This window comes from Globicephala melas, chromosome 12, assembly GCF_963455315.2.
Source record: "Globicephala melas chromosome 12, mGloMel1.2, whole genome shotgun sequence".
Lineage (NCBI taxonomy): Eukaryota > Metazoa > Chordata > Mammalia > Artiodactyla > Delphinidae > Globicephala > Globicephala melas.
The window spans coordinates 8,007,145-8,027,605 of NC_083325.1; the positions used below are offsets into that span (position 1 = coordinate 8,007,145).

The 20,461-nt window shown below is 40.1% G+C and overlaps 1 protein-coding gene across 6 annotated transcripts in view; it reads right to left on the minus strand.

Annotated features, from left to right (window-relative positions):
- Positions 1-20,461, minus strand: part of MRPL30 (mitochondrial ribosomal protein L30) — an 89,038-nt gene that overhangs the window by 38,041 nt on the left and 30,536 nt on the right. For 3 of the 6 annotated variants that reach the window (XR_009566074.2, XM_060309088.1, XM_060309087.1), the window contains 3 exons: positions 10,906-11,052; positions 10,624-10,697; positions 10,362-10,545 (listed from right to left, as the gene is read on the minus strand). Coding sequence is in view for 3 of the 6 variants with exons in the window: in XM_060309088.1 (XP_060165071.1) it covers positions 10,413-10,545; positions 10,624-10,697; positions 10,906-11,052 (354 nt within the window). In the remaining 3 variants the exon portion in view is untranslated. Of the gene's footprint in view, positions 1-2,026; positions 2,134-2,213; positions 5,185-10,318; positions 10,546-10,623; positions 10,698-10,905; positions 11,053-20,461 lie in introns of those variants that run through there. The other 3 variants (XR_009566075.2, XR_004035609.2, XM_030838856.2) reach the window with 3 other exon arrangements.

The following is a 20,461-nucleotide window of genomic DNA, read 5'->3' on the forward strand; positions in this document are numbered from 1 at the left end:
GGGAACTGGATGGGTGTTTTGGTGATCTACACAAGTTCGAGATTAAGGGAACATCAGTGATAACCTCCCAAAGAGGGAAAAATGATCTCAGGTGTGAATAGTTAACTATCGTGTTTGCACAGGGGCATAAACATTTTAGGCACCGGACACCCCATGTCAGCACACAGATATGAGTCCACTTCGCAAAACTTTCAAATCAAGTCTTTCCCGTGAGATCAAATTCTTACGGACATGGCAGGGTTATGGATCTAATTCAATTGCATAATCGCTCAGGAAATGAGCCCTACTCTGGGGGCAAGCCCAGTGCTAGCAGGTGTCATCTGCCTCCCAGGTGCTAATAGTCTGGAGAGTAAGGAGGCCTACTTCCCAAACTAGGACGTCAAGGAATCTTAAAATTCATTGCTTTCCTCAACACTTTGGCAAAAGTAGGGGCCAGTCCAAGGTTCACCCCAGCAGCCTGGATTCACTGATAGCCTGGGCCTTAATATGCTAGGGGCAGAGGTCAAATGGTATAAAAAGGTTAAGTGGCTGTGTTCATTTCTGAAGGAAACATACTGTCACCATTACTAGCAATAAAAACAGTGATAGCTACTATCTCTGGGTACTGAATCAGTTGCTTTACATTTATTTCATTTAATTCCCATGATAAAAGTGCTATTATCATCCTCATTTAATGGATGAGAAAATGGATAAGACACAGCAAAATTAAATTACTTGCCAAGTTCCCACAGCCAGTACTAGGGTTTGAACCCAGGGATGCCAGGCTCTGTAGCATGTGCCCTTAATCCCCGTGATGTCCTATGTGTGTAGTAACAGTGTTCTGTCTGCATCATGGATTCCCCAATTCCCACCTCTGCCCTCACAATTTCTAGTTGACCCCATAAGGTACGTACGTGGCTGATTAAATGTCTGCAGTAACGCAAGGGATCAAATGTTGGTTGGAAATTATTTCTTTCTCTGAATCTTTTCTTCCCTCATACGCCTCCTTCATTTTGTATGTAAAACAAAGGCCTACTCAGTTTCAGACATGTATAATGTTGTGGCTAATTCTGAAATGTAAAATACAACAGCTTAGAAACCTTGTCCTCCCCCAACCCCTTCGATCAGTCACCCTGGAAATTTCCAGCATAATTTAAAACATTCTTCTTTTGGAATTGCCTAGGAAGCAATTTTAAATTATCACCCATGAAGGCAGATTACCTGTGAAGGTAGATGTGTTACCTGGAAACCCCCAAAAGTTCTTTGGAGTCACATGTTGCAAAAAGCTAACACACAAAGAACCAGGTGATTAACCCAGGCAAGGTTGTTTTCATTCAAATGTAGAGGCTTAATGAGCCTGATTTAACTCAGATGGACACCACACTGGCCCAAAGGAAGAATTTCCAACCTGGTGGACTAAGTAGGATCCTTCCCAGGGTGTTGACTCTGAAGAAAACATACTGAACTTTTATCATGGGAACTGAACGAGGAAATAAATATAAAGCAACTGATTCAGTGCCCAGAAACAGTAGCTGTCATTGTTTTTATTGCTAGTCATGGTGACAGTATGTCTCCTTCAGTGCCCTCATGCAGATGGGCTCTTTAAAGCAGATGACATAGAGCACATACATCAAAACTTTCTTAATTGCACATCGCTACTAGTAAAGAATTTTTTAAGGATACCCGAATATATTTGTTCATTTTACAAATTTCCTGTATCCTGATATTTTACATACGTTATGAAATATTACAAAAATATAAATTTGAAGGATTCGATGAGTAAACAAATGGAAACAGAATTTCCAGGACTTATTTCCCTCACCCCAGTGGACCACGCTCTCTCCCTTGGGTATGCAAGCTCCACTTTGGAGACAGCACCCTCTCTCTTCTCCTGTCCTCTGGGGTCACTGCCTCCGAAAAGACTGAAGCAAAGGATCTTCGAAGGATGTTAGCCAACAAAGCCAGCATCCAAGAGGCTGGGAAATGGTTTTGTGTGGACTCAACGACCATTGCGGCCATCACCTCCTGGGAGAGCCATGCTGGGTGGGTCCTCAGAGATGCCTGGGGAGATACAGGAAACGGATTTGGATTCGGGCTGATGCAGGTAGGACAGCAAAGCCGTGCAGGCTGGTTCAGTTGGCTGTTGGATTTTGGCTGTAAAACATCACAGGAGGTTAAGGGACTGTTTTATTTTATAGCACGAAAATGATCCCAACTCGTACTCTGTGGCAAGTTTTAAGTGGGCAAAATGCGCCTTTCCAGGTCCCCTCTTTCACGGGCTCTGCCCTGCACGTCTTCTACCCAATCCCAGCTCCCTCCCTGGGGCACCACCTCCCTCTGTGCTCCAGACAGGCTGTTGCTCCCTGAGAACCATCACTTTCCCACTTGCTTCCCCCACCAGACTGAACTGATGACCTAAGGAGAGCAGAGAGTGGCTTGGAGGTAACTTTTCTGAACAGCTGCCGCTTCCCTGAGTATTCCTGAAGACTCAAGGCCTTAATTCGATGACTGCATTTCTTTTTTTCTTTTATTCATTTTAGTTGTTTTTTTCCAGTTTTATTAAGATACAATTGACATACAACACTGTCTGTTTAAGGTGTACAGCATGATTTGACTTACACATACTGTGGAATGATTAAAAAGTTTAGTTAACATCCATCATCTCATACGGATGCACACACACAAAAGAATTTAACGTGATGAGAATTTTTAGGATCTACTTTCTTACCAACTTTCAAAATACATCAACAGCAGTGTTAACTCTAGTCATCACATTGTACATTACTTCCCTAGTACTTGTCTTACAACTGGAAGTTTAGGCCTTTTGACCACTTTCATCCCATTCCCACTCCCCCACCTCTGGCCTATGGTAACAACAAATCTGGTCTCTTTTTCTATGACGTTTCTTTTTAGATTCCACGTATGAGTGAGATCATATAGTGTTAGTCTTGGTCTCACTTATTTCACTTAGCAAAATGCTGTCAAGGTCCATTCATGGTGTTGGAAATGACAGAATTTCCTTCTTTTTATGGCTGAATAATAGATATATATATTGAATATATATATAATGTATGTATGTATATATATATATGTATATGTATATCTATGCTACATTTGGTTTATCCATTCATCCATTGATAGACACTTAGGTTGTTTCCATGTCTTGGCTATTGTTAAATAATGCTGTTACGAACGTGGGGTTACAGAATAGACCCCCAGAGACAAAGTGGTGTCTAGTTGGGGAACAAGAGCGTGCTCTGGTGGGAGCTGGGGAGATGGTCCGCTAGGACTGTGGTCCAGGGGCCAGAAGGGCTCTGGTGTTAGAAAGAAGCCCAAGGTTGATGGTGAACAAGGAGGAAGTGGGGAGGAGGTGGGTCTAAGGACAGAGAAGACCCCGGTACCCAAGACGAAGAAGCCGGTGGGGATGAGTAGGAGTGAAAGAGGACAAGTGACAAGTATGAGGACACAGTGGCCAGGGGACTCCGGAGCAAAGTGGTAAGGCCAGCTGTGGGGGTGGGAATGCCAGTGAGAATGGAGGGGCCTTGGCAGAGAGGGCCCTGGCGGCAGAACAAGAGCCAGTGATGAGGTGCAAAAGTGTGGTGGGGGGCAGGGCCCGCCGGTGAGGAGGGAGACCTGCCCGGAGCCTGGACGGCTTCAGTGAAGGGAAACGGGCCTGTGGAAGGCAATCCAGCAGAGGCTGGGAGACCTTGTAATGCCCTCTGAGAAGGTGGAGGCTGGGGTTATGGGGGCTCAGAAAGAGGACCATGAACACTGAAGTGGGCACAGAGGATGCAGTATCTTCTCCAAGCTCCCCAAATAGCAGAATGCCAGCTTTGGAAGACAACCTGTATGTACATATATGGAAACACCTCACAGCCAGGATAACGACACACAGTTGCTGACAGTTGCCCTTATCAAGGAGCTTCCCTGGAACTCCCTGGGGCTGCAGGGGACAGGGTACAAGCCTCAGTTAGGGCGGAACAGGGGCAAGGTGTCCTGGCAGGGGTAGCGGCACCTGACGGTTTCTCCTGTCCTGTTTCCTGCACCCCATTTCTCACCAAGGCTTTATCCCACATTCTCTTCCCTAGAGATTGCCCTGACATGTCAGGCCAAGCTGTCCTGAGGCCCTGGAATTGTACCAGCCTTCCTGGGAAAAAGGAACACAGAAAGCAGGGAAGTGATGGACCTCCTGCACAGAAGAGAAAGCAGGACTGGCGCCGCTTGTTTTTTTTTTTACAGCTTTATTGGAGTATAATTGCTTTACAATGGTGTGTCAGTTTCTGCTTTATAACAAATCCACTTGAGTTTTTTTCTGGCAAGCTCTCCAGGCTGGGAAAACAGCAGACTGGGTTACCTGTGGTGAAGGAAGGAGCAGAGATACTCTAAGGAGGTCGAGGCTGAGTAGAATGATCCTTAGCAGCTTAGACCCGAGAGCCACAAGAATTAGTATCGGGAGTGCAGGCTGGCCACAGACCACCAGACACACCTGGAGCTGGATAAGTTCCCTTTATTGCATCTCAGGAAAAGTCCTTTGGGAAGGACTTTAAAGGATCTGGGCTCTTATTAGATGATTTTGATGAGTGTTCAAAGAAGCATGGTTTGCTCTGGATTGGATGCTGTCAGGAAAAGAGAGATGGCTCTATGATTGGTGTCTTCATGAATCTCATCTAGAAGGTGAGAGGCATGAAGCGAGGCTAACGCTGTGTGGTGAGAAGCAGCAGGGCCCACATTACCCAGAAGAGGGGATATGCCTCATTTTTCCGGCTTGAACAATGCTTGTGTTTTCGTCTGCGCTCGGATGTGGTTATGGAGGGAGCTTGTCTTCGCCTTGATCCATCAGTTACAGAGCAGCTTCATCTGATGTTGGTGACCTGTGAAATTGCTTACGTTCAATAGGCAACACCTGTCAGTGCTGGGCCGGCTCCTAGACACACGGAGGCTTTCCAGTCCAGCTCCTGGCTGTCACAGCTGCTCTTCTCTGATGCCCCTCTTCAGCCAAAGGCAGACAAAGTCAGACCACAAGGCATCAATCCACGACGTCCAGATTTTCACTGGTCAAGATTTTGTCAGTTAAGACCAGGAGGATGTCCAGAGGGCATAGTCTTTGTTGGACTAGGGCCAGTTGTAGGATGAGTTGTTGAGTCACCTGATGTGCCGACGGCTGCACCGCAGCATTTAAGTTTTTGGACAGGATACACTGAGCAACTGTAACACAGGCAATGACCAGAAGCAAAAGGATCATGAGTCTTGTGACAAGACTTAAAGTCAGGGTCCCAGATTATAAAACCCAGGCAATGAAAACATGTCCCAGAATCCAGCTGGGTCTTTTAGAGATCGGATGGATTTTTTGTTTATCCTAATATCCACAGTTGTGCTTGCCCTGTAGTTCATAAATGCAGCAAGAAGTACAAACCACCCTCCACCAGCTTAGAGGAAATCAAGGTGTTCAAAGGGGCCTTGAGCATCCTGTCCAGTCTTGTCAGAATCTTGTCGGGATTGTGTTGTTGGCAGGTAGGATGTGCAGTGGAAAAATCCTCAGTGGTATCTTGAAAATTACCCTACTAATGCTGGTTCAATACTATTGCCAATTTTTCTCTGCTTTACGGGTAATATCACTACTTTTTGATATTTTTAATATCACAATATTTGCTAAATTTCACTTTTTATCACGGTCACCTCCTTACATATAGAAAAGCATGTCAAAGCTCTTTAATTCACTGTCAATGTTATAGGGGCTCCTGTGATGGGCATTTGTTTCTAAAGCATTTCAATGTCATGGACTATCTCCAAATCATCTACCTATCCTATCAGTATATTTACTTTTGTGATTTGGCAGATCTGGGAGAGGGCATTGAATGGACACAATTTTTGAGAAAAGCTTATAATTCAAGGGTAAATTTGAGTCTGATGACACTTTTAATTTTACTTTCTAAGTATGAATAATCTACATACACAATTAAATCAGAGTTATCCAAGGGGGTCTTCAGAAGGTCAGTGCAGGGTATACATAGTTCCCTGAGGCAGGCAATTATGGGCTGTTCCTTTGTGGGAGAGGGAAGGAGGTGGCTGGGTTTAGAGAGGGGCAGTGATGCGTGACAGAAAAGCACCAGTACTTCCTAGGTTAGGTGACTAGCTGAAAGATGCTGAGAGCTTACTGTCAATGGAAGAATCTATACAGCACAGCATGGGAAACCATTAAGATGAGTGGAGACCCTAGAACTAAACCAGCTGAAGTTTTCACACTTTTGTTGTCACTGCTGTGGTTCTTAGACAAGATGGATATATATGTTTTGGCTACTGGAGCTAAAGAAAGACTGAAATAAGCAAAGGGCCTCTGGTGATTTCCATTTAACTGAAGCAGTTCCCTAGTGCCTGTTCAGATTTATAATAAAAGGAAAGGGGGTGGGGCAAGGGGAGGATCTGTGAATCCAAAACAATGGAGGAAACATTTGGAAGATAGTTTTATTGTACCAGTCTTTGTGTCCAAGGACTATGTTTCTTTTAACTTGAAAAACATATTCATTGAAAGATATTTAATAGACCTTACTTATATATAACTAACCTAGGAAGATCAACTCCTTTTTTAATTTGTCAGGATTGTTTTAACAGTAAGTTTGGTAGGGACTTCCCTGGTGGCGCAGTGGTTAAGAATCTGCCTGCCAACGCAGGGGACAGTTCGAGTCCTGGTCCCGGAAGATCCCACATGCCGCGGAGCAACTAAGCCCGTGCGCCACAACTACTGAGCCTGCACTCTAGAGCCCGCGACCCACAACTACTGAGCACATGTGCCACAACTACTGAAGCCCATGCGACTAGAGCCTGTGCTCCACAACAAGAGAAGCCACCGCAATGAGAAGCCCACACACCACAACGAAGAGTAGCCCCTGCTCGCCGCACCTGGAGAAAGGCCGCGTGCAGCAACGAAGACCCAACGCAGCCAAAGTATAAATTAATTAATTAATTAAAAGAAAATAAGCTTGGTAGACAAAAATTCTCACAATAGAATTGAAGTTTGGAGAACCTTTGGACAATCATTCCTATTGCCCTTACTTTTATGTGGTTGAGAGAGAATCTTTCTTTATGCCATCTAATGGCCACTTTAGAAAATCCACAGATAGTGCAGGCATAAAATTCATCCTAACAATTTTATTATTTTGAATCTACGTATGATTTTGGGAAAGGCAAAATCAAGACTAGTTTTTATAGAAGACAAGATATGTGATAAGTACCCCAAAATAGGAAATAATTTGATGAAAAATACCTTAGTTTACCCAAATTCTATTTTTACTTTTATTTTACATTATTCATGCACAGATTGTAGTAATTACTAATATACATTTATATGCAAGTATTTAGGCATGTGTAAATATATTTAAGACATTTAAAGCTTATATTGAATACCTATAGATTTAAAACATAATTTATCAGTAATATTAAATACAAAATGTACATATCACTAAATTTACCATGTTAATAAGCAGAAAATCATATCTATTATGTTAAATACATATTTGTATTTCTCTGTAATTACTGTGCCTGGTATAATTAACTGTTTATATTCTCTTGAAGTGATCAACTGTTTTTCTTTTCTCCAGAAAATAAAGAAAATTAGAGAACAGAAAATGAATTGTTTGGCTATTTTTTTCTCCATGAGCACTCATTTCATATCATTTTAATAATTTTGAGGGAAAAAGAAACATAAATAATATTATTCAAAGGCATTTTCATCATTTGTTAATAGATTGCCATTCTGAGAAATAAGGGTAAAAATTTTATTTAGTGACTCATGTTTTGTATCAGTTTCTTATTTAGAAACTGTCCAGACTTCCAGTTTTAATTAACTGTTTACCAAGGTCTTAAAGCTGAGAAAAGTTTAAATGTATAAAATAGATTTTGACACATATACATAAAAAGAGAGCGACAGATGGTTTAGACAGTAACTTGGACCCTTGATATTTTTATCAAGCTGTGTGATCAAAAAGCCAGTACTTAATACTCCTCAAAGTATAGAAAGGAAGGAGGGGATATTAAATATCCTCTATATTAAATAAAATGGTCTTTTATTTTTTAATGAAAAACAAGACAAATAATGTCTGCATGGAGGGTTCTTCACTTTTTGTTCTTTTTTGTTCTAAAGTACCTCCCAAACATACAATCTTGCTCGTGTCAAAAGCTCCCTAAAATGGCCAGTGCAATTCCAACTTGTCCTTGGTGAAACTGTGACAGTTAGAATGATAAGCATACTAGTTAGTATTGTTAACAAGAAAAGATGAAGAAAACACGTGTTTGGCCTGAAAGAGGCACCATTTAGATTGAGAAGACCTTGAGAACTGGAATGGCCCTTAAAAAGAGTGCTTGGGTAACTTTTGTCTCCCCTGAGCCTGACCAAAGGCCAATGGTCACCAAGGAGTGGCCAGAAAAACCTGAAATAAAGCAATTCTCTAAGACACAAAGACAGGACAGAAGAAGTCCTTGTAAGGTTTGAAATGATGGGAGGCAAAGGAGTACCATTCTGGGGAATCCCCTGGGTGCAACTTAAGGATGGACTGACTGGGTTTGGCAGGTCGACTTTACAGAGGCCTCCCTGATCCTGGCCCCTGGTGGTCACACCTTTGTGGAATTCCCCTCTTCCTTGAGTGTGAGCTGGACCTGTAACTTGCTTCCAACCAATGGAATGCAACAGAGGAGACAGAATCTAGGCCACTGCATTTATATGATTACCTAAGAGGGTAGCACCCATCTTGCTAAAGTCTCTCACTCCAGTGTTGGTTTTGAAGAAGCAACTTGCCATGAATTTTATAACCACGAGGAAATGACTTCTGCCAACAACCTGGGAGAGCTTGGAAGCAGATACCTGCCCTGTCAAGGATCTGAGGAGAACCCAGCTTTGGCTGATGCCTTTTTTGAAGGCTTGTGAGACCCTAAGCAGATGAGCGGGCTAAGCTGTGCCCAGAGTCCTGACCGAGAGAAACAGCAGGGTGATGAGCATGTGTGGTTTTAAGCGGCTGAGACTGTGATAATATGTTACGTGACAACAGAAAACAAATGCTCTAGCCTATGCTCATCTCCCTACAGGCTTTTCCTCTTCTGGGCAATTTCACTTCTAAATATCCAACTTATCATTCAGATATTTTCCTCTAGTCATGAGCAGCAGGTTAAAATTACTTACCAAAACTTTATGAGACTCTTTGGGTAAAAATTAACCAATGGTCTTTTCCCCATTTTAAACATTAATATTAGCCTAGTAAAAGAGGCAGCAAAACATTAGCAGGGGCTGCTTTTATCAATATTTATACAGCTGGCCTCAATCCAACTCCAGCGAGGACAGCTTCTGTTGAGGCATACAGGTCTCTCTCCAGTTAGACCCAGCCCTTCGAAGTTAGTGTCCTTCTGCTTTATATCCTCTCCAGGCCGTACCTATACTGGATATTCAATAATTGTGGAATTGAAAGTGTGATTACCCTGAAGCTTATTAATTAATGATATCTGGCTTCACTTCACACAGCACTTCTACGTGATGCCAAAACTCTATGACAGGACAGATGCTGGGACCATAGGCAGCGAGTATGCCAATGTCACTGCTGCCTGAGCCAAATTTTACGAGACAAGGAAAATAAAGGGCAGCTAGAACTCTTGAGTCCTCAGCACCAACTTCAGTTAGCTGCCACCGAATTTCCCGGTACTGAACCTCTCTTAAAATTCTTACTTCTCCCCACCCCTCCAGGTATCTGAAATAGAATAAAAGGAAATAAAACAACTTTCCCTAAATGATTTTTTCCTTCTCTTTTTTCTTTTAAATAGCAACCTCAACTATTGGCAGAGGTTTCTAGGAATTCAAGGAACATCAATAAAGTTTAGGCCAAATGAGGTTTATAATTAGAAAACAGATACTATTTTGGGTATTGAATTTAAGGATAAAATGAAGCCAAGTCCACATACCTATTTATAGACACCACAGCACAGAGCAGCCGGTCCAGCTGCACCCAGTGTCTAATGCTTCTGGCTGAATCTCTGCTCTCCAGGGGAACAGACTAAGCTCCTTTAGGGCAGGGACCACATTCTGGTCAGCTCTGGATTTCTCCAACACATAACACACTCTTCACTCAAAGGGCCACTCATAGAATGTGATGAATTCAATTAAACGAGAAAACAATTTTTTTAAAACGTTAACGACGATTGCTAAGGTGACATCTGAACCCACATGTTCAAACATTGCCATCCTTACCCATTTTCCAGTGAAACTACTGGAGGGAAAGCGGACAGAATTAAACCAATTAATAGCACTAAAACCTCCAAGCCTACACCAAGGAAGAATCACACCATGTTTAGCCAGTGAAAATGACTAGAATTTAAAACATATTTTAATGAGAACACTTTCTCACCATCTTGAGATAGAAATGACTTGCACTTTTTACTCTGAAGCCGCGAGGCCATCAGGACTTATTCACTTCCTGGTCCGTGGGGTTCTGAAGCCACCCCACCACCAGCTCTCCAGTGCTCTTGAGGCACGTGCTGGACATGTCCTCCTCTCTTGGGAGACCCTGCGGCAGCTTCAGGGGCTTGATTCTGTGACATAAGGGAATGCTTTTAGAGTTATACTAGGTAACACGTTTTAAGAAACTGCTGGAATAACAAACAACAAACCTTATCAAATGTTTAACCACTTTCAGTTTTGCATTCACCGAAGGGATATTCTTGTGAACTTGAGGAGTATGTGCCTACAAACAAAGGAAACAATGTTATGGATCAATTTCAAAAGCACAGATGGTCCCATGTTACAGGAAAAGGTTCAGGTGTAGGCTCATTCTGTCTAAATCAAACTTCCAAATATATTACGTGAAATCATACATTTAAACAAAAGTTTTAAAAGTGGAAAATTTAAAGCAAATTTAAACAACACTAAAGATGACTAAAATAGTTACGTACTTTCTGTAACCCAAGCATCTTTATTATATCTTTCTCCCAATATGGACGTCTTTTTGTACTTTTTATTCTGGTAACAATATGCAGTTTATGAGGCTGCTGGGGATCCCCACCATATTTTTCATGATCTTCAGGTGAAGGTTGAAAAACCTGGAAAGGAAGAATTATAAACGGTAAATTTTCAATTTCCACAGCTTCTAGGTGCTTCCTTTATTTTTTTTTCCTTAAAAAAACTTCAAACAACTACATAATGATTTCATCCCTAATAGTTTATAATCCTCACCTTCAAATTGAACATTTCTACCAGTCTGATTACTCAGGTAGATGGAGTCTAAGAATTTCATACTCTAAGAAAAATACCACACAGGTAAGGGTTTGTTTTGTTTTGCTTTTATTAAGAGAAAAGCAGGAGCAACCAGATGACACTAAAGAGTTCAAATGTCAAGAGAATATGTTGCATTATATGAGCTGGGCCTTGGGCTGCACCCCCTCCCCCATTCAAGTAGGGGGACAAACAAAAACTTACAATGACAATAACACATGAGTATTATAAAAAGTACGTATTCACTGCAACCCCGAATAAGGATGTTATGTATAAGACTATTTGTAATACTGAAATTTTTTTTTTTTTTTTTTTTTTTTTTGCGGTACGTGGGCCTCTCACTGTTGTGGCCTCTCCCGTTGCGGAGCACAGGCTCCGGACACGCAGGCTCAGCGGCCATGGCTCACGAGCCCAGCCGCTCCGCGGCACGTGGGATCTTCCCGGACCGCGGCACAAACCCGTATCCCCTGCATCGGCAGGCGGACTCTCAACCACTGCGCCACCAGGGAAGCCCAATACTGAAAAATTTAAAGGCCACATCTATATTCCTCAAGAGAATAGCTAAATAAATTATGAGGCATACATTCTAAATAAAACTAAAAATAATATAACTAAATAAGATATGATGCAAATAAATCATGATGAATCCTACTGGCTATAATGCTACCATTAAAACAAATAAAGTTTACTATCTTTGTAAGTACTAACATTGAAGGTCATAATATATTGAGCAAGAAAACCAAATTTCCACACCACTGTGTAACAGGATCTTGTATTTGTTTCATCTACACCATGATGAGTGTGTATATATGATATATTCTGTAACTACTAATTCTAAGAATATGATCCTAAATTCTATTTTTTGTTTTTAACATCTTTATTAGAGTATAATTGCTTTACAATGGTGTGTTAGTTTCTGCTTTATAAGAAAGTGAATCACCTATACATATACATATATCCCCATATCTCTTCCCTCTTGCGTCTCCCTCCCACCCTCCCTATCCCACCCATCTAGGTGGTCACAAAGCACCAAGCTGATCTCCCTGTGCTATGCAGCTGCTTCCCACTAGCTATGTATTTTACATTTGGTAGTGTATATATGTCCATGCCACTCACTTCATCTCAGCTTACCCCTCCCCGTCCCCGCATCTTCAAGTCCATTCTCTATGTCTGCGTAGTTATTCCTGTCCTGCCCCTAGGTTCTTCAAAACCTTTTCTTTTTAGATTCCATATATATATGTTAGCATATGGTATGTGTTTATCTCTTTCTGACTTACTTCACTCTGCATGACAGTCTCTAGGTCCATCCACCTCACTACAAATAACTCAATTTCGTTTCTTTTTATGGCTGAGTAATGTTCCATTGTATATATGTGCCACATCTTCTTTATCCATTCACCTATTGATGGACACTTAGGTTGCGTCAATGTTCTGGCTATTTTAAATAGAGCTGCAATGAACATTTTGGTACATGACTCTTTTTGAATTATGGTTTTCTCAGGTTATATGCCCAGTAGTGGGATTGCTGGATCATATGGTAATTCTATTTTTAGTTTTTTAAGGAACCGCCATACTGTTCTCCACAGTGACTGTATCAATTTACATTCCCACCAACAGCGCAAGATGGTTCCCTTTCCTCCACACCCTTTCCAGCATTTATTGTTTGTAGATTATTTGATGATGGCCATTCTGACTGGTGTGAGGTGATACCTCATTGTAGTTTTGATTTTCATTTCTCTAATGATTAGTGATGCTGAGCATTCTTTCTTGTGTGTGTTGGCAATCTGTATATCTTCTTTGGTCTACTTAGGTCTTCTGCCCATTTTTGGATTGGATTGCTTGTTTTTTTGATATCACACTGCATGAGCTACTTGTATATTTTGGAGATTAATCCTTTGTCAGCTGCTTCATTTGCAAGTATTTTCTCCCATTCTGAGGGTTGCCTTTTCATCTTGTTTATATTTTCCTTTGCTGTGCAAAAGCTTTTAAGTTTCATTAGGTCCCATTTGTTTAGTTTTGTTTTTATGTCCATTTCTCTAGGAGCTGGGTCAAAAAGGATCTTGCTGTGATTTATGTCATAGAGTGTTCTATGTTTTCCTGTAAGAGTTTTATAGTGTCTGGCCTTACATTTAGGTGTTTAATCCATTTTGAGTTTATTTTTGTGTATGGTATTAGGGAGTATTCTAGTTTCATTCTTTTACATGTAGCTGTCCAGTTTTCCCAGCACCACTTATTTAAGAGGCTTTCTTTTCTCCATTGTATAGTCTCACCTCCTTTATCAAAAATAAGGTGACCATATGTGTGTGGGTTTATCTCTGGGCTTTCTATCCTGTGCCGTTGATCTATATTTCTGTTTTTGTGCCAGTACCATATTGTCTTGATTACTGTAGCTTTGTAGTATAGTCTGAGGCCCAGGAGCCTGATTCCTCCAGCTCCGTTTTTCCTTCTCAAGACTGCTTTGGCTACTCGGGGTCTTTTGTGTTTCCATACAATTTGTGAAATTTTTTGTTCTACTTCTGTGAAATGCCATTGGTAGTTTGATAGGGATTTCATTGAACCTGTAGACTCCTTTGAGTAGTATAGTCATTTTCACAATATTGATTCTTTCATTCCAAGAACATGGTATATCTCTCCATCTGTTTGTATCATCTTTAAATTCTTTCAACAGTGTCTTATAGTTTTCTGCGTACAGGTCTTTTGTCTCCTTAGGTAGGTTTATTCCATGGTATTTTACTCTTTTTGTTGCAATGGTAAATGGGAGTGTTTCCTTAATTTCTCTTTCTGATTTTTCATCATTAGTATATAGGAATGCAAGAGATTTCTGTGCATTAATTTTGTATCGTGCTACTTTACCAAATTCATTGATTAGCTCTAGTAGTTTTCTGGTAGCATGTTTAGGATTCTCTATGTATAGTATCATGTCATCTGCAAACAGTGACAGCTTTACTTCTTTTACATTTGGATTCCTTTTATTTCTTTTTCTTCTCTGATTGCTGTGGCTAAAACTTCGAAAACTATGTTGAATAATAGTGGTGAGAGTGGACAACCTTGTCTTGTTCCTGATCTTAGGGGAAATGGTTTCAGTTTTTCACCACTGAGAACGATGTTGGCTGTGGGCTTGTCACATATGGCCTTTATTATGTTGAGGTAAGTTCCCTCTATGCCTACTTACTGGAGGATTTTTATCATAAACGGGTGTTGAGTTTTGTCAAAAGCTTTTTCTGCATCTATTGAGATGAGCATATGATCTTTATCCTTCAATTAGTTAATATGGTGTATCACACTGGTTGATTTGCATATATTGAAGAATCCTTGCATTCCCGGGATAAACCCCACTTGATCATGGTGTATGAGCCTTTTAATGTACTGTTGGATTCTGTTTGCTAGTATTTTGTTGAGGATTTTTGCATCTATGTTCATCAGTGATATTGGTCTTTAATTTTCTTTTTTTGTAGTGTCTTTGTCTGGTTTTGGTATCAGGGTGATGGTGGCCTCATGGAATGAATTTGGGAATGTTCCTTCCTCCACAATTTTTGGAAGAGTTTGAGAAGGATAGGTGTTAGCTCTTCTCTAAATGTTTGATAGAATTCACCTGTGAAGCCATCTGGTCCTGGACTTTCCTTTGTTGGAACATTTTTAATCACAGTTTCAATTTCATTACTTGTGGTTGGTCAGTTCATATTTTCTATTTCTTCCTGGTTCAGTCTTGGAAGGTTATACCTTGCTAAGAATTTGTCCATTTCTTCCAGGTTGTCCATTTTATTGGCATATAGTTGCTTGTAGCAATCTCTCATGATCCTTTGTATTTCTGCAGTGTCAGTTGTTACTTCTTTTTCATTTCTAATTCTGTTGATTTGAGTCTTTTCCCTTTTTTTCTTGATGAGTCTGGCTAATGGTTAATCAATTTTGTTTATCTTTTCAAAGAACCAGCTTTTAGTTTTACTGATATTTGCTACTGTTTCCTTCATTTCTTTTTCATTTCTTTCTGATCTGATCTTTATGATTTCTTTTCTTCTGCTGACTTTGGGGTTTTTTTGTTCTTCTTTCTCTAACTGCTTTAAGTGTAAGGTTAGGTTGTTTATTTGAGATGTTTCTTGTTTCTTGAGGTAGGATTGTATTGTTATAAACTTCCCTCTTAGAACCTCTTTTGCTGCATCCCATAGGTTTTGGGTCGTGTTTTCATTATCATTTGTTTCTAGGTATTTTTTGATTTCCTCTTTAATTTCTTCAGTGATCTCTTGGTTATTAAGTAGTGTAATGTTTAGCCTCCAAGTGTTCGTATTTTTTAGATTTCTTCTTGTAATTGACATCTAGTCTCATAGCTTTGTGGTCAGAAAAGATACTGATACAATTTCAATTTTCTTAAATTTACCAAGGCTTGATATGTGACCCAATATATGATCTATCCTGGAGAATGTGCCATGAGCACTTGAGAAGAAAGTGTATTCTGTTGTTTTTGGATGGAATGTCCTATAAATATCAACTAAGTCCATCTTGTTTAATGTATCATTTAAAGCTTGTGTTTTCTTATTTATTTTCATTTTGGATGATCTGTCCATTGGTGAGAGTGGGGTGTTAAAGTCCCCTACTATGATTGTGTTACTGTCGATTTCCCCTTTTATGGCTGTTAGTATTTGCCTTATGCATTGAGGTGCTCCTATGTTGGGTGCATAAATATTTACACTTGTTATATCTTCTTCTTGGATTGATCCGTTGATCATTATGTAGTGTTCTTCTTTGTCTCTTATAATAGTCTTTATTTTAAAGTCTATTTTGTCTTATATGAGAATTGCTACTCCAGCTTTCTTTTGATTTCCATTTGCATGGAATATCTTTTTCCATCCCCTCACTTTCAATCTGTATGTGTCCCTAGGTCTCAAGTGGGTCTCTTGTAGACAGCATATATACAGGTCTTGTTTCTGTAACCATTCAGCCAGTCTGTGTCTTTTGGTTGGAGCATTTAATCCATTTACATTTAAGATAGTTATTGATATGTATGTTCCTATTCCCATTTTCTTAATTGTTTTGGGTTTGTTATTGTAAGTCTTTTTCTTTTCTTGTGTTTCCTGCCTAGAGAAGTTCCTTTAGCATTTGTTGTAAAGCTGGTTTGGTGGTGCTGAATTCTCTTAGCTTTTGCTTGTCTGTAAAGGCTTTAATTTCTCTGTCGAATCTTAATGAGATCCTTGCTGGATAGAATAATTTTGGTTGTAGGTTTTTCCCTTTCATCACTTTAAATATGTCCTGCCAGTCCCTTCTGGCTTGCAGAGTTTCTGCTGAAAGATCAGCTGTTAACCTTATGGGGATTCCCTTGTATGTTATTTGTTGTTTTTCCTTTGCTGCTTTTTTTTTCTCTTTGTATTTAATTTTTGGCATTTTGATTAATTTGTGTCTTGGTGTGTTTCTCCGTGGATTTATCCTGTATGGGACTCTCTGTCCTTCCTGGAGTTGATTGACTATTTCCTTTCCCATATTAGGGAAGTTTTCAACTATAATCTCTTCAAATATTTTCTCAGTCCCTTTCTTTTTCTCTTGTTCTTCTGGGACCCCTATAATTTGAATGTTGGTGAGTTTAATGTTGTCCCAGAGGTCTCTGAGACTGTCCTCAATTCTTTTCATCCTTTTTTTCTTTATTCTGCTCTGCAGTAGCTATTTCCACTATTTTATCTTCGAGGTCACTTATCTGTTCTTCTGCCTCAGTTATTGTGCTATTGATTCCTTCTAGAGAATTTTTAATTTCATTTATTGTGCTGTTCATCTTGTTTGTTTGCTCTTTAGTTCTTCCAGGTCCTTGTTAAACGTTTCTTGTATTTTCTCTATTCTACTTCCAAGATTTTGGATCATCTTTACTATCATTATTCTGAATTCTTTTTCAGGTAGGCTGCCTATTTCCTCTTCATTTGTTTGGTCTGGTGGGTTTTCACCTTGCTCCTTCATCTGCTGTGTGTTTCTCTGTCTTCTAATTTTGCTTAACTTACTGTGTTTGGGGTCTCCTTTTTGCAGGCTACAGGTTAGTAGTTCCCATTGTTTTTGGTGTCTGCCCCCAGTGGCTAAGGTTGGTTCAGTGGGTTGTGTAGGCTTCCTGGTGGAGGGGACTGTTGCCTGTGTTCTGGTGGATGAGGCTGGATCTTGTCTTTCTGGAGGGCAGGACCATGTCCGGTGGTGTGTTTTGGGGTGTCTGTGACCTTATTATGATTTTAGGCAGCCTCTCTGCTAATGGGTGCAGTTGTGTTCCTGTCTTGCTAGTTATTTGGCATAGGGTATCCAGCACTGTAGCTTGCTGGTTGTTGAGTGGAGCTGGGTGTTAGGTTTGAGACGGAGATCTCTGGGAGAGCTCTCGCCACTTGATATTACATGGAGCCGGGAGGTCTCTAGTGGACCAATGTCCTGAACTCGGCTCTCCCAACTCAGAGGTACAGGCATGACACCTGGCCGGAGCACGAAGGCCCTGTCAGCCACACGGCCAGTTACGTGGGGAGTTTCTTGCCTTTTGGGAAGTCTGAGGTCTTCTGCCAGCGTTCAGTAGGTGTTCTGTAGGAGTTGTTCCACATGTAGATGTATTTCTGATGTATTTGTGGGGAGGAAGGTGATCTCCACATGTTACTCCTCCACCATCTTGAAGGTCTCTCCCCTTAATTCTAAATATGATTCTAACAATTACATATACATGTGTGGATATTATATATATTTATTTATCCTTATTTGTATAAAGGTGTCAAAAACATTAGGTCAAGAGTCATACCTCTGGGGAATCAGACTGAGGAAGGCCAAAAAAAAAGATGGTACTTTAATCAAAAAGGATATTATTCAATCATTAACTTATCCACAGAGGGTTCACATTACATTGCTAAATGATGAAAGCAGCTGGAGAAGCATTATAGGCAAGATGATGCACATCTTCAAAAATATTTAACAGAAAAGTATGTGGAGGGTGTTAGCAGTATTTGCCTCCAGGTGGGTAGGATGAAGGGTATTTTTCTAGAAATTTTGATGGGGTAGGTGCACCAAAGAAAAGGAGAGAAGAATTAAAGAAATGGTGTGAGGAGCATGAAATATTCAGGAAAAGTAAGTGGTTCTGTGTGACTAAGGTAGAAAAAAATAGGAAAAGCAATGCAGGGAGAGAAGTTAAACTAAGCTTAACTATGCTTAGTCTTTAGAAATTCCCAGAATGGATATAAGGTTATTGGAGGTTTGAAGCAAAATGACATTTCAAAAATAGATTCAGAAAGAAAACTCTTTCAAATGAACTGGAGGTGGAGACTGATACAAGGAAACTCAGGAAGCACTTAGAGCCATGGTTTAAGAGTCTGAATTACAGCAGCTGTAACAGAAAGAGGCTGATTTGGGGACTTCAGGTAATAAAATAGATGGATTTGTGGTGGGTGAGGGAGAAGATAGGGTTGAGACTGACTTAGAGCTTTCTAGTCTGGGAAATCAGGTAGAGGATGGTAGCATTAACTGACATCACTAATACAGGACAAGCACTCTCTTTTAGTTTGGTTGTCTGGAGGACAACCTCATTTGTAAGACAATGAGTCTAATTTTGGATAACTTGAAATACCTACAGGTTATCTAAGCAGCAAGGTCTAGAAACTACAGGAGAATATAGGAGTAAGTTCAGAAGATAGGCAAAGAGCTGGAGATGCAAATCTCAGAGTCATATCTATAAAGTTTAAAAGTTTTCATGCTCACTACAACCAGTGATCAAAATCACTCCCCCCACATTTTAAACAAATGCTAACATCTGTATCTATCATTTCTTCCAGAAGTTTACAGTCTAGGAAACATGAAAACATATACGACAATGCAGTTGTGGACCATGACTTGAAAAAAAAGAGATTTCTGATAAAAGAACATCAAGCACATTAAAGGTATCTAAATAGTCAATGGTAATGCTATTTTAGCTTTTAAAAAAATCAGTGGAGAATGGTGGTTACCAGGGACTAGGGGGAGAAGGTAGAGGAGTTACTGTTTAATGAGTACAGAGGTCCAGTTTTGCAAGATGAAGCATTCTGGAGATGGTGGCTGTGATGGTCACACGACAATATGAATGTACTTAATACCAGTGAAATGTACACTTAAAAATGTTTAAATTTTATGTTGCATGTATTTTACCACAGTACAAAAAAATTGGAGAAATCAAAATAAAACAGAAATCTACTGAGGGCTTAGTCAGTGTTTTCTAAAAGAATCATAGGTAGACACAAATCTAGCAGAGAAGAAGATCCAAATTAGCAATGGCTGATAGAGAAAGTGAAAACCAAGAGCCACACAGACAGTCTGAGCAGGAGGAAGAAACACTGTTTTCTCAGGACAATGTTGATATGAAAACACAAAGTATCAAGGGAAAAAGCCATAAGCAGGAATAAACAGATTCTGAGACCAAAACCCAGTACTTAAAAGGTCAGTGGCACATATTTATTTTAAATAATCATTTACATAAATCCTACTATGTTTAATTAAAAAAAATTTTTTTTATTTTTAAACTTTTTATTGGAGTACAGTTGATTAACAATGTTGTGTTAATATCACGTGCACAGCAAAGTGAATCAGTTATACATATACATATAGCCACCTCTGTTTTTAGATTCTTTTCCCATATAGGCCATTATAGAGTATTAAGTAGAGTTCCCTGTGTTATGCAGTAGGTTCTTATTAGTTATCTATTATATATAGTGTGTATATGTCAACCCCAATCTTCCAATTTATCCCTCCCACATAAATCCTATGTTTTAAACTCTACACTTCTACCTATACCCGCAAATAATTCAACATGAAAGTTTTCAATATTACAAAAATCGGTACCTTCAAAACATAATGTAACAGGGAAGAGAGAATTCTGACTCCATGTTGGTTCTGTTTCTTTTACTTTAATCTTTGCTTTTCGTTGCTTTTGTTACAGCTGTAAGCATAGATAATGGCCTGCCACAAGGAACCCTGCCCCTCTGCCTGTTAAACTAAAAGGCCTTTGTTCAGCTCACAGACAGACATTCTGACCCTGACCACCTGTGAACGGCTACAGAAAAGAAGAAATTAACACATCCCTTCCCCATGCAGGTCGAGGGAGGAGATTTTGCAAGACAAATGGCCTTTTTACTTTACTTCCTCACCTCCTCCCCCTGTCTGTTCTATAAAAGAAACTGGCATCCTGACCCCAATAAGATGGTTTTTGGGTACACTAGTCCGCCATCTTCTCGGTCTGCCGGCTTTCCAAATAAGAGTCGCTATTCCTTGCCTCAA